This window comes from Eupeodes corollae, chromosome 3 (assembly GCF_945859685.1).
Source record: "Eupeodes corollae chromosome 3, idEupCoro1.1, whole genome shotgun sequence".
Lineage (NCBI taxonomy): Eukaryota > Metazoa > Arthropoda > Insecta > Diptera > Syrphidae > Eupeodes > Eupeodes corollae.
The window spans coordinates 7,002,614-7,017,115 of NC_079149.1; the positions used below are offsets into that span (position 1 = coordinate 7,002,614).

Sequence of the window (14,502 nt, forward strand, 5' to 3'; positions counted from 1 at the left end):
CAGTTTTTTTGATCTATGAAAAAAAACAAATGGATTTTTTTCCAAAAATAAATTTGTTTGGTATATTGTTACAGTGCATAATATAAAATTTAATTCAAGTGTCATTGGTTCATGAGATATTTAGGGTTAACCAAAATTTTCACCTTTTTTTAAACTGCTATGGTAAAAAACACAGACGCAATTGTCTTGAGAGCCCTGCATTATTATCTGTATAACAAAATGTATTTGAAGTCGATATATCTTCTGGTTTTTGAGCTATGGAGGACATACGAACGTACACTCATAGACATCCTTCTAAACGGTGGGAAATGTCAACATTTTCAATTCGACAAACCGGACCTATGGAGTATGAAAGATTTTTGATTGAGTACATTTAATCAATTTACTTCTTCAACTCACCGAACTAAGAAAGAAATAATCAGGTTTGATAGGATGCAAAACTTTTCTGGCAAACTACTCGAAAACCATAGTTTTTGTTCGGAAAAATGTATATCCACACATAATAGCTTTTATAATTGTACCCATATATCGGAAATGTATATAAAATTATATTTTCGTGCAAGACATTTTTAACATCACCTCGCAAGTTATTATAATAGTTCCGATTTGTCAAATTGGAAATTTTTACGGGTGTACATGAATACGTATTGGTAAAAATTGATTTTCGGCTATTTTGGAAATCTATCAATAGTATAGTAGGATCTTACACGAATAACAAACACAATATCCGCAGTATGAATACTACCGATAAAAGTTAAAGTAGAATCTTACTACGGATGGGTTTTTGACATTCATACGAGACTTGAATTGATTTTATGTGATTTCGTTCTCGAATGTTGGCACGATTGATATTGCATTTTTATCTCGATGGCTGTGTTCGTTGAGTGGTTGTGCTTTAGAATAATGTGTTTTCCGTTGGGTAAGAAAATCAACCTGTTACTGTTGATATTATTTATTTCTGTTAGTGAAAATGGACTAACTGGGGTTATTTTGCAAGAGAAAATAATAGAAAAGATAATAAAGTTTTCCTATGTTTCCACCAAAGGTTTATCTCAGTTTAGATAAAATAAATCTTTTTATTGTTTATAATGCACTAGAAAATTTAAAAATGATTTAGTTTGACAGCATTTTCTAAAATGCAAATTATGTTTCGATGTTTCTTATGAAGTGCAAGTGAGATAGTTTTATTCGTGTTAAACAATGAAGAACTGAATAGCTCAGAACCATATTAGAATTTATGCTACCAACTTCTTTTTTTTTTGTATTTGATCAAAACAAAACTATATTTTTTGTACACTAACATGCCAATAAACAGACCATTATGTATTATCTGTTAAACCAACTCCTCTACACAGGTTTTTCTTTTTAAATTATGACTCGACTCTAATCTCAGACCAGAATCGAGTCAAATCAAGCTCATTTCTACTCGAGTCAGGTAGATAAAGAATTAAGGCTAGCTTCAAGCTCGCTTCAACACCACATGTTGATGTAGTAGTCTACGAACAAACCCCCATCTTGATGTTTTTATTTTATGCCAAAGCTGCAATTGTTAAATGAACTTTTTTTTTATAGAATCTCAATTTCCACATATTTTCTTACAATTTCTTCTTGAAAATTGCCCATTTTATTAGTTTTACTTAGTTTTTTTTGCTGACTTTTGATTTTCACAAAACTTTCTTCTATTTGTGTTTTTTTTTACTATTATTATTTTAACAGGCCTTCTTTTAGTTGTACCAATTTTGAAATACAAAAATCTGGCTACTGTCGATGGGTTTTCTTGGAAATATTCTACTATATTATTTATAGAATGCCAAAAAAACACAGGTATTGCCGTGTATTGCAAAAAACATACTCAGTATGCTAAAGAAACGAACGTTTTTGGCCTGAGGCAACATTGTCTTGTTTAAAGTTCATTCTATGCCTTTATTTTTGAATGTTGAAATTTGTATTAAGTATAAATTATTTGTTTAGAGTTGCCAACACTTAAGACAAACTTGAGATACTGTTTCCATTAATTTTTAGAAAATAAGTTATTTAAAGATTTTATTAAATTCTATTACTTTAATTATAAATACTGAAAACTACTTGTATTTCTATAAATAAATTTCTTAACTTTACTTATCAACTTTCAACATACATAATCCAAAAATTAGACAATCAAATAAAAAAACGTTTGTTGGGGGTTTATTACTATGGAGGTGATAACTTAACAGCCTAATTTTAAGCCTTATTACTTATGATTCATTTTGTGACACAATTATTATAAATTGATAACTTAAAATAAAAATCTAATTATATTAGGGGAATTACAATTTATTACTTCTTTTAACCTTTGGTTTCTCTTAAAGACAATCACATTAGGTGTTTAAAGTAGCTAAATAACAACTAAGTGCAATAAAAATACAATTTTCGTAATCAATTAAGGGGTGTCACTCTTCACAGGTCTCAATTTTTTCCAAGTAAGCAAATAAACGATAAGGTATTATAAATGATTGTATTTTCCTGTATCAATAATAACCACCATCATTGTCGTCGCCGTCGTTGCTGGCATCGACTTCGGTGGAAGTGACTGTGTCCTTTGGATTAGTACCTTCCTCTTAGTAATCCTCACCGTATGGTGTATCCAACAGAAGCGGTGTCCAATTTTCTGTTTGATGAAGAAAATAAAAGAAGTCACTTTCGGCCTCTTTGATCCCAAGTTGAAGCAAAGAGTTTCGTGTAAGTGCATATCCTAATGGCTTTTGAAATCAAGTTAAAGCTTTTGTTATACCTAGAATGATAGCCCTGATCCATACATACAACTTACAGCTATGTACAGCACATAAAAGGCAAGGTCATCATGTTAAGTTTGAATAACCATTGAAAGATGCAAAAAGAATTCTTTTTCCAGACGAAAATAAGACTTTACTTAAAAATATTTTTTTGTTAAAGATTTGTCTATATTTTTCGAAAGACAAAGTTAACAATTTCCTAAAAATTCACTCGAATTGAACTTATATTTGAGATCTCTTGAAATTTCTTTATAACATTTGATCTTAGATCTTCTTATTGGTGTCCTTAAATTAGGAATCAAAGTAAAAACTACACCAGATGTCAAAATCATGATTTTCGAGGGATGACAAAAATGTCTTATTTGTTTTCTGTAAGTCTTTCGATTATTTTTAAGTTCATACCAATTTTTGACTTTTTTGACACAGTAACTAAATGGCAGGTATTGCATTCGTCAAAACCTTCGAAGCTAACATTTGTATCAAACATGACATTACAATGGTAGAGAAGTTGAAAAAAAATGGGTCCAACTCGTTCTCGTTCTCGTAACTAAAGACTTAGCCCTTAGGTCAATGGAGTTTAAACATTAAAATTAAGGTTTTAAGCAGGAAAAATAAGAGTGGTCCACATACAAATTGATCAAAAATGCTTAATTCAAATTTTCTTTTAGAATTAAAAAACATTGAAATGCTCAAATTTTCAGTTTAACAACTGGAACCGATTACAATAACCTGAAGTCAAATACTTATATAGAAAAGGTGTAATTAAAGGCTGTTAATTTTGATAAAATGTTACCATTTTGATTGCCTGGTTGAATTTTGTCAACACCCATGTTCGCAATATTGATTACACTATCAGTCATACAAAAACTTCACATGCTTTCAGACATATCTCAATTACAAACCATAATGAAATTACTTATTGTCTGTTTGATAAGAATAAAACTGTCATGATTTTAGTAGCAGAGCTAAGCCGTATCTAATTTTATAAAATAAGCCCACATCAATAAAAAGCTATAAGAAACTACTGTAGATGTGGGCAATAGTATAAAGCAACTTTATTATGTCTTTGATTTAAAAAGAACATAGCAACAGAGAATAGAAATAAAATATAAAAATACTCAATTTTTTTTTTAAACACCGAATCAATACCAAATGAAGATATCATTTTGACAAGATTAAAAATACATGCTCAAATAAATATGGACCTTCTTTCAGAAACTAATCCTCAAAACTTTAACCATCATTCAAATACATTTATATTTTGAAGAAAACAAATCAATTCCCCGAATTTTTAAAACCAACCTTCGTTGTCTACCTGCCAAATAAGACAAATCAAATTCAAAATTCTTAAGAAACACACAAAACTGTATTCATGGGGTTTTCTAAATTTTCCAATTCGAGATCTTTGCTACGTCACAACATTGGAAGCAAAACATGTGACTTTGAATATGATGCAAAGTAGAAATCTGATAAACATCATTGACAAAATAAAAATGAAAAAAAAAACAAACAAACATAAAATTTTGTTTTGAAACAATCTTTATCATGGTTATCGTGGTTTTCAAGAGCAGACAGATGCATTGTAAAGTTATGCATAATAATTATTGAGATGAGATATAACTTTTCCAGTTATAGGTATAATTGTTATGTTTGACTATTAACGTCATCAGACCACGTGTCGAAGTAGCATATTACCATAGATTGGAATAATGTTCTTAAAATAAAAACAAAACAAAAATATTAGTAATTTTTAGAAAAATATGAAAATGAAAATATGAATGTATGTTTTTAAAAAGGAATATGTGTAATACATATGTACATATGTAAATACATATATTCTGCTTACAAAGAAGAAAAAGAAAGGCAAAGAGTACAGAATTTGGAAGGCCCTCCATTTTTACTTCCGAATGTACGAAAACGTACATATTTAATTATTCCATGAAAAAAAATGTCGTATTTTATATTTTCATTAGTGACACTGTTAACAAAGAGACTATTTAAAGCCTTACATAGATTTTAACTCAGCAGCCCTTGAGAATATCTTTACTGGTTTTTACGGTTGGGTCCAAAACGGAGGATCGGGTATCTTTTTATACAGTTCTCCCCTAGAAAGATCAATTAAGCATCCAAACTACTGTCAGTGTCTTTCAAGCAGAAGTACTTGCAGTTTCTGAAGCACACAAAGAGTTTTCTTCCCACAATTATAAAAATTTGTATTGTTACCCAAGCAGCAGTCAAATCCATTTCCACCACAGTCACAAAGTCAACCTTCGCAACTGGAAAGGGCTCAATTGTCCTTATTGCTAGGTCACAACTCATTAGGTAGCTACAAGAGATCATCTAATCTGACTTATGTAGAGAGTGCGAAGACGAGATGGCGGAAGAATACACCTTTCAGTTTCTCTAAAAATGCCCAGGTGTAGCCAAAGGAGAAAGACGATACTTAGAGCTGTTCGATGCCTTATCCTTGTCACTTAAGGATATTTTAATATGAACGAAAAAATCAGGCTGGTTCTGGAAGGCGCCATCAATCTCATCAACTTTACTAAACCTTACCAATTTGTTACTATTTTCTAGGGAGCGCAATGGATCCACAGTAATCCGAGTGACATGTTTTTCGGTCTACCGTTGCATCACCCTGTCAAACCTAACCTAAACTAACACATTAGAAAGACACAAAAACACCTGTTAAAAGTGAGGAAGAACGTCTGCAAATTATAAGTAATTTAGCGTACATTTTAAATTGCTCTTTCTTAATACGTTTTAAATCTGGATACAAAATTTTTAATGATGAAAACCAAAAATAGCTAAAACTTTCCCTTATACAGTCATCGGCTGACCTTCCAAAGGCAAAGACCTATAGCTATCGAGGTCTAGTGTGAATTTAGCGTTTTTCTTATTTTTCCGTTATTATCAGTTCATTCTCTTAATTCTTACCTTTGTAAGTAAACAAAAAGAAAAATCCTCTTTCTCATTAACGAGAGTTTTATCTTCTTTCGGGATGGCCCCGAAAACTAATCGCCAATCAGGCAACCGATATGGCAGATACGGCATTCTTGGCGAACAATCCACATCCGATCCCCCTGGCCCCTCTTCTTCTCCTCCACAAACAAAAATTAAAACCTCAAGTTGTGATAGTGGATTCCCAAGCCTACCAACAAAATCCGTCTTTAAAAACCCACGTTTTGTGCACATAACAGCAGAAGATGTTTCCAAACCCTTATCCAAAGTTAGTATTTTCATTTAGAACAAAACAAGTAACACATCTGCAAAACAAGGTACTTGTCTTTTAATTCATAAATCGATTCCGCACAGGTTCATTCCGGATATCGAGTTAAGTTTCAAATACACTATCTTGTCTATTTAAATCCCACCTGATTAAACATTTAACAGCTGCGATCTTGAAAGTCTAATAAACAATATCTCTACCACTGTAGTTTTGACAGGTGATTTTAATTCTTGGTCTCCTTCTTGGAGTTCTCCAACTATTAACAACAGTGGCAGATTAGTTGAAAACTTTATTGCCAACACCGGACGTGCAATATTAAATGACGGTAGACCTACTCACTTTTCTACCCATGGTACATTTACCCATGTCAATCTCAACATATTCTCCCCAGCCCTTACTCAAAAATCAACTTGGAAGGTCTCTAATGACTTATTTGGTAGCGATCATTTTCATATCCTCACCACAATATCTGTAGTCAACAATTTAACTCTACGGAGAACTCAGCCCAAATGCTTAACTGACCTATCTAATTGGGATCTTTTCCCAACTGAAGTCTCACATCAAATTTCAACTTCCACTAACAATAACATCAACAAGGAAGCCGCCTACTTCGTTCTGCAGGAAATGTGTCTATCCCTCAGACAACAAATAAACCCCACTATAAAACAGTCCCCTATTCGAATCAAAATCTTGCCAACCTTCCCCTAACAAAACAAGATTCCTTCAAAGCTTTTAAAAAATCTCCAAATAACTTCAATTTAACTTCATATCGTAAGGTAAATGCATAATTCAAAAGAGCGGTACTGATAGAGAAATTAACCTCTTTCAATAAATAAACTGGTGAAATAAATCAACATTCAAACCCCAAAAAAATGTGAGCTGACATTAAAACTTATAAAAACAGATTCTTAAAATTTAACGTGTCCAATAGAAATTAATGATTGTTTTGCTAAATGTTGGGAAAAATTCCAAGACGATTCGAATTTCAATCAACCTCTACAATATATCACTTCAGATTCAGCAAACTTAATTGAATACTCCATCAATACCTTTGAGCTCGAAAGCGTCTTTAGTTCAGTTAAAGGTAAAACTCAGGGTTTTGAAAGAATAAAAAACATAATTGTAAAAATGTATTGAAGGTGAAGATGTAAAAAATTCAAAAACTCTAGGTATTATTTTTGACTCCAAATATAGCTTTAAAGATCATTGTGGTTATATTAAAAAGAGCCTTACTACCAGGGTTAATCTAGTTAAGTATCTCGCTTCAAGAAAAAGAACTGTAACGTTAATACAGGGTGAAACTTACTTATTTAAAAGGTCAATAAAAAAAAGTACTTCTGCTATTGTTTAAAATTTTTTTATTTGAGAATAAAATATCCCAATTTTTTTTATGCAGTCTTAAAAATGACATCGGATAAATGGATACCCCCATGATGAAGTCGATTTTTGAAATTCGTATCCACACTTCATTGAGTCTCGTGCTGTGTGTGCTGTAGCTCCATCTTGCTGGAACCACACGTTCCTAACGTTCATTTCTTCGAGTCTTGGAAGAAAAAATGCCTCGATCATGTTCCTGTAACGAGCTCCATTCACGGTAACTGCGCGTTCGTTTCCTTTCAAAAAATAAGGACCAATTATTCCCATTACCGACATCGCACACCAGACAGTAACTCGCTCACAATTAAGTTGCTTCTGGCGGATTTACACCACACCAATAACGCATGTTTTGCTTGTTGACGCAGCCAGAAATGTGGAAGTGCGCCTCGTCACTGAAAAAAACGACCGCGTCTTTAGGCAAGTTGTCAATCAGCATTTCACATTTATTTTTCAGTTAATTCTTGCACAACAGCCAACTTTTAGGGATGAAATTAAAGGTCTTTATGGAGAATTCGTCGAACAGTGGTGTCAGAAATTCCCATAGCAGCTGCTTGTTTGCGATCCGAACGCCGCCGAGGAGAACGCACAACTGACTGCCTCACTCTTTCGATATTTTCCGGAGTTCTGATGGTCCGTTGAAGTCTATTTCTGGGTTTAGCGACACTTCCACACTCCCGAAATGAGTTAATCCACGACAGAATCGAAATATGGCCAGGAACGAGTCTGTGAGGAGGAATTTCAAAGCGAGCGCGGAAGGTACGTTCCGTAGCAACAAGTGAGCGACCGTTAGAAAAGAAGCTCTCAACTGCGAAGGCCCGCTGCTCTCTAGACCAGAGCATGATGGCAACTGACTGGAGGGAGAACCAACTCACCGCGCGGGAATTTTTTCAAATAAGTAAGTTTCTCTGGCGCGCCTTACTATTGAAAATGTTAAAAAAACAATAATACTTTCAAAAATCGATTACGGGCTCCCAATTTATTGGAAATGCTTAAAAACTATATAACTCATCTCAACACCATACTGTTCTGCTGCTAGAATCTGCGTTGGAGCCTTCCGTACAACACCAATCAGAAACAAACAGAAATCTAAAATCATACTTAATGACATCAAGAACTTGTTAAATCGGAAGAAAACTCCAAAATATCCCTGAGCTCTACAAAAATCATTGGAATCGGCTGTAACCCTGAACATCCCAATCGCAGTAAATTATAAGCCCAAAATCCACTTCCCCCCATGGAATCTACCAAGTAGCACTGTCATTTCGCATCTCAAAAAATTTAACAAAATTTCTGCCCACAACAGTATCTATCATGCAATGTTCTTAGAGGCAAAAGAAGATTATGGAAGTCTGATGCCTCGAAAACACATAATGGAACTTCATTCGCTGTTGTCACCGAAGAAGGATCTTTTATCAGTAAAGGTTTACTAAACTTCTTGCAATTCTCAAAGCTATTCAAACGGTGAAAAATAAAAAAAAAACAATTATTATCACTGATAGCCTTTCAACAATTAATGCTATTAAATCATTTAACAACATCAACAACTCTTCAAGTATTGTTGCAAACATGTGCTACAAACTTATTGCAAAAATAAGAAATCATGTAGGCATCATTGGCAACTAATACGCCGATTCAGAAGCCAAACAAGCATTTAAAGAAACCCTAATCTCCTTCTATCAATTCAACAAAAAAGACAAAACTAAATATTTGAAAACGTTTATGAACAACAAGTTAAAAAACTCATATTTCCTCGTAACTTACAAAGTTCAGAAATAAAAAAATGTATAAGGCTGAGATTGGGACATACCAACACCACCCACAAGCATCTAATCACCAAAGAACCTGCCCCACTTTGCGAATTTTGTGACGAAAGACCATCTTTTACTGTAACACACAAGCTTTAGTGCTCCAACATTGATTCGATTTGCAAAACCATTTCCGGAAAGATCTTCAAGAACTTTTAACAGTTATATCCTACACTAATATAAGACATGTTAATGAAATTATTTTAAAATTTGAATTATTAATTTTATTTATTTAACAATTATCTAGCTCAAAGCCCTGGTATGTAATTTATTTATGAATCAATAAAGTTGTAATAATAATAATAATTTCCCCTGATAAAGCTAAGCTTACGAATGAGAATTATATACAAGAAAGATAATGTTATTTATTTTTTGTTTATAAATTTTAGACTCAACAGGACTGAACACTAAAAAAAAATTCCTTGGATCATTGTAAAAACTTTTGAGTGTTGAATCTCATTAATTTTTCAAAAGTTTTCAATTTACAATTAATTCGCAAATACAGAACTTGAAAGTAACAAAAGCTAAACATTTTTTAAACAATAATTATGGCTAAAACAAACCACGCATCAGATATTGAAGAACTCCATTTCGTGATTAATAAAATTAAAAATGAAGAATCGCAATCGATGCAAAAGCCTTTGGGAATACGGAAAACTGCTGTCTTTAGACAGGTAAGATTTTAAATATTTGAAATCAATTTCAATCAATCACTAAAAAGATGTATGTCAAATTTCATTTTACTTTTAATTAAATAAAAATATTTTGTTTATATAACGAACGAATTAAAAACATTTCTTAAAAAAAATTGCTGATAAGAATTAACGACCCAATATTTATTTTGAGGTTTTAATCAATGTAGCAGTAAAAACTCAGTTTTAAGTTTCCGAAATCTTTTGAATAAAATGTGCGATGATTAATCAAATTAAAAAAAATTTATTTCAAAGACTAAAATGTTCATTTTCGAAGGCATTTTTTGAAAATTGTGTGCCAATACATTACATTTTAGAAAGTTGCGGCAATTTTTAGTATTTACTCTCTGTGGCAGAGTGAAACAACCTCCAAAACAGCCTTTTCAAAATTAATTATTGTTTTTTGTTTTGTTTTTCAATGATCGCTATTACCAACATATGAGACAAATTTCAATGATAAGCGCTAGTCTAATTTTCTAATTTTTTTTGACTTGTCGTTTATAGCGCAAATTGATAACAAATTCCTGATTTAAATCAACCGACAATTTTTTTCTCACAAAAATTGTCTAAAATTGAACCAAAACCACTTCACTTAATTTTTTGATAATTGAATAAATGTCTTTCTGGAAAATAAAAAAAATATAACTCTGATCAAAAATAACTGCAAATATGCTGAATGATTTCCAATCGATCAGTACATAATTTGCATTTCTAATCAAAACGGAACACAGTCTTATATCCATTCAAAAATGTTCCCGGATCAATTTCTATGATAGCTATGGCCAGTTTTTCTATCGGCGAATTATCCTATTAATGCTTCATTTGAAATTTCATTTACCTTGGTCTTGAAATCAAAATGTACAAATACTTTTTTTTGCAGTTCCTCATTGTTTTTATAGCCAATCTAAGCAGTTTAGCGCCTGCCATGAGTTTGGCTTATCCATCAGTGAGCCTTCATCAACTTCAATCCAAGGAAGAGAAATTTCACTTGAATGAAAGTGAGGCTTCTTGGTTCGGTAAGTAGATATTTGTCCTTGACTTTTGGAATAAAAATGGAATCAGGTCACTTGATTCTCAAAGGAGGCATCATTATCGCGACAATGAAAGTCGCTTGTCACTTAAACTTAGTGATTATTTGACTTTTTTTTAACACAGCATCCATCAACTCAATCACCTGTCCAGTAGGAGGACTACTTTGTGGTTATCTTCTCGACAAAATGGGTCGAAAACGTACGATTTTCTTTATCAGCTTCTTATCCATTGTGTCATGGGGCCTAATGGGCAGCTCTTACTACACAAATTGGACCACGCAATACGCTCAAATGATGGTTGCTCGAGTCATAATTGGTAAATTAACATCAATCCTTACTCGACACAAAAGTCAATGACAATGACAAAGATTTAACAAGAACGTTAATTATTACACCCTCGTATATTACAAACGTCGTCGTATTTCCAGGTATAGCTTCGGGTATGTCAAGCTCAGCAGTAAGTGTCTATTCGGCCGAGATATGTCATCAGAACTTTCGTGGACGTCTCACCCTCGGTTCATCGGCTTCGACTGCAATTGGTATATTTGCAATGTTCGCTCTTGGATACTTTATAAAGGTAAGGAAGGGGTTGAAAATGAGGTGTGTTTCGATTGATGAGGACTTACAAGCAAAATTCTTTTGGTTAATTAACATTTTGGCACCAACTCTTAACACTTACTTGCATCTTCATCATCATCTCCTTCTTTTGATGGTGACGGCAGGAAGACTGGCGATTGAAAGCTCAAATAGCATGTGGTATTTCGGTTTTCACATTTGCCATAACTTTTCTAATACCCGAATCACCAACATGGTTGATGGTCAAAAACCGTATGGAGGAATCAAAGAAATCACTTCAGTTCTTTAGAGGTCTTAGGAGTAAAGGTAAGTTAGTTCTTTAATTTGATTGATTATTTAGGATTTTTAATTGTTAATTCGGTAATAAGTAATTTGTGTAATGAGCTCTAAGTTGACAACAATATTTAATGGCCGCCATTTTTTCATCTGTCAAGTGATTTATTTTTAGTTTATTTTGTTTGACTTTACTAAATTCTGCAAATATATTTTGAAGATCATGGTTCTGTTCAATTGAGCTCATTTTTGATTATGGATACGTCAATATACCAGAAACGATATTTAAATTGAAATGCCAGAATTTTACCATTAAAATGGAAGCAAATTTTATGTAAATTTAAAAAATCTCTGTCTTATTCAATTTCAAAGTTCTATACCTCTTAAAAAGACATCCTGTATTAAAATTAAAGTACAACTAGATTCACATCATTTTAAGTATTCTTCTTCTCTTCTTTGATTTAATTTCAGATCCACCTTTTTCAAAGGAGCTCGATCAGGAATTCAGCCATCTTCAGAATTCTCTAGCCCTGGCCGAAGGCGAAGAAGCACCTCATTTCCTGGAAGCTATCCAGGCACCTGAGGTTTACAAACCTCTCCTCATAATGATTGGATTCTTTGCATTCCAGCAGTTCACCGGGATTTTTGTTGTTGTCGTCTACGCTGTTCAAATTGCCTCTAAAGCAAACGTAATAATTGACGCCTTCCTCTGCGCCATGCTGATGGCATTTATCCGTGTGCCAACAACCTTTGCAGTTGGCCTTGTACTGGATCGTTGGGGACGTCGACCACCCGCAATCTTTTCAGCCTTCGGCATGGGTTTGTCTATGTTCATATTGGCAGGATGCATTTGGTTTCCAGAATTGAGTACCACAGCACCACATCTATCGCTGATATGCATTTGCATGTACATTTTTACAAGTACCATCGGTCTTCTGACACTTCCATTTTCGATGATTGGGGAAGTGTTTCCGCAGCGGATGCGAGGCACAGCAGCGGGGATAACAATAAGTTGCAACTATGTGTTGTCGTTTTTATGTGTCAAGCTATTCCCGGATATGGTCAATTTGATGGGAGTTGGAAATTTATTTGCTTTCTATGGGACAGCTGCCTTTTTGGCTATCGTATACATTTATGTGTTCTTGCCGGAAACAAAGGGAAAGACTTTGTTTGAGATATCAGAAGAGTTCAAAGGATCAAGGAGGCAAAATAGAGTTGCTTTGATGAATATGTAAATAAAGTAGCTGGACACTGTCAGTATACATTGTCAGGAATTACTAGTTTAGCGATTTTTGTGTGAATTTTTAGTTTTATAAAATCTGTGATAAATGTTTATGATTTTTACTTTACTTTAATATTTAAACAGCTTTGAATTTTTAAATGTTTAAGAAAGCTGACTTTTAAAAAAAATATAATGAAATAAAAAGAGCTTTTAAAATTCGAGTCCTTTTTTATTACTGAGAAATGACCGATAGTTTGCTTTACATTCGAAATAGTGTTCTATGTTTTAATTATACTAAAATAACTTATTTTCTGAAAAATTAATTTTGTAACGTATTTATTTTAAGAAAAGGAAATGATTAGCCAGCATCTACACAAATTAACGTTTGGTCCTTCGAGCCGGAAACATTTGGTTCTTCGAGCTTAATCGCTGCAGAGAATATTGACGCCCATGTTTAGTTGTTTATTATTTAAATAATATAAATTCAACTATTTAAAATAATTCAAAAGGTCTTTTTCAATGTTCTCTTCCTTTTTTTACATCAAGAGGAAACAGTACAAAATTAACCTCTTCCAAAAGAGTTTAATATGTGTACACCATCCCCCTTTTAAGTAATGTCATTTTGACACTGATTATACGTCAGTAATCTTACGAAAATGAGATAGTGACAGTGAAGAAGAGACAATGACAATCCTATTTAAAAGAATGTATTTAATTTAAGAAGAAACCCTTTAAGGCTCTAAGTTCTTTTTTTTTTAATGTTTTGACATTGACAGTTGACAGTTGGGTAGTTTTAAAACTGCACAGTAAAACGTCAAAAGCTGTTCAAATATTTTTCTCAGAGAAATCTTATTTTTGTGAACACGGTCCTTTTGGTTGATTTTCGGTACGTTAATTTAGAACAGTTCAAAAATTTGCAAATATTGATTGTTATTTTTGTTTGCAAAATATAAAACTATAGCTTGATGAGTTTGTACAACATTTCAAACATGATATTTTAATGAAACATGACATTGCGATGGTACATTTCGATTCCAGAAATTTCGTTTCGTTTCTCCGTCGGTCTGTATTTTATTAACTTTTTGTAAAGACCTAAAATATTTGTAGGGACTACATTACAAAATTCGAATATTTTCAAAACGACTCCCTAGACTTGTATGAAATGTTCTTTATTGTTTAAACCATCTCTTTTTTGAACATGAACAATGCATATAATGTACTGTCCAGAAAAGTAATTTTAATAAAACCGTTCTATTGTAATTTTCTACCAAACTAATAAACCGATTTTTAATAATAAAAACTAATTAATTCGAAATCTTTTTGTTTCAATGTGGTCTCAGCCTTAAACAAATAATCAAACTGTCAACTGCCAAAACATTCAAAAGAATCGCAAGCGTCTGTCATGTAGTTTTTTTCTCTTTCTAATCTTTCTTGTTTTCAACGCTTTTCTTTATACTTTATCCTTGTTTGCATGAAGATAATGACATCCTTGAAAAAGAAAAACAAAACAGTTGTAAAATGCCTGG

At 32.8% G+C, this 14,502-nt stretch overlaps 1 protein-coding gene across 1 annotated transcript; it reads left to right on the plus strand.

The window, feature by feature from the left end:
- Positions 1 to 9,730: 9,730 nt before the first annotated feature.
- On the plus strand, positions 9,731 to 13,067 carry LOC129948992 (facilitated trehalose transporter Tret1-like). The gene is made up of 7 exons (XM_056060164.1): positions 9,731 to 9,856; positions 10,755 to 10,890; positions 11,030 to 11,221; positions 11,334 to 11,482; positions 11,628 to 11,787; positions 12,146 to 12,152; positions 12,194 to 13,067. Exons 1-7 carry the CDS (start codon positions 9,731 to 9,733, stop codon positions 12,987 to 12,989), a joined length of 1,566 nt encoding a protein of 521 aa, XP_055916139.1. The 3' UTR covers positions 12,990 to 13,067.
- The last annotated feature ends 1,435 nt before the right edge of the window (positions 13,068 to 14,502 follow it).

Coding starts and splice junctions, on each gene's coding strand:
- LOC129948992 (XM_056060164.1), top strand. CDS start 9,731: ATGGCTAAAACAAACCACGCATCAGATATTGAAGAACTCCATTTCGTG. Junction 11,222..11,333: donor GGTTGCTCGAGTCATAATTG/GTAAATTAACAT, acceptor TCGTATTTCCAG/GTATAGCTTCGGGTATGTCA. Junction 11,483..11,627: donor CTCTTGGATACTTTATAAAG/GTAAGGAAGGGG, acceptor TGGTGACGGCAG/GAAGACTGGCGATTGAAAGC.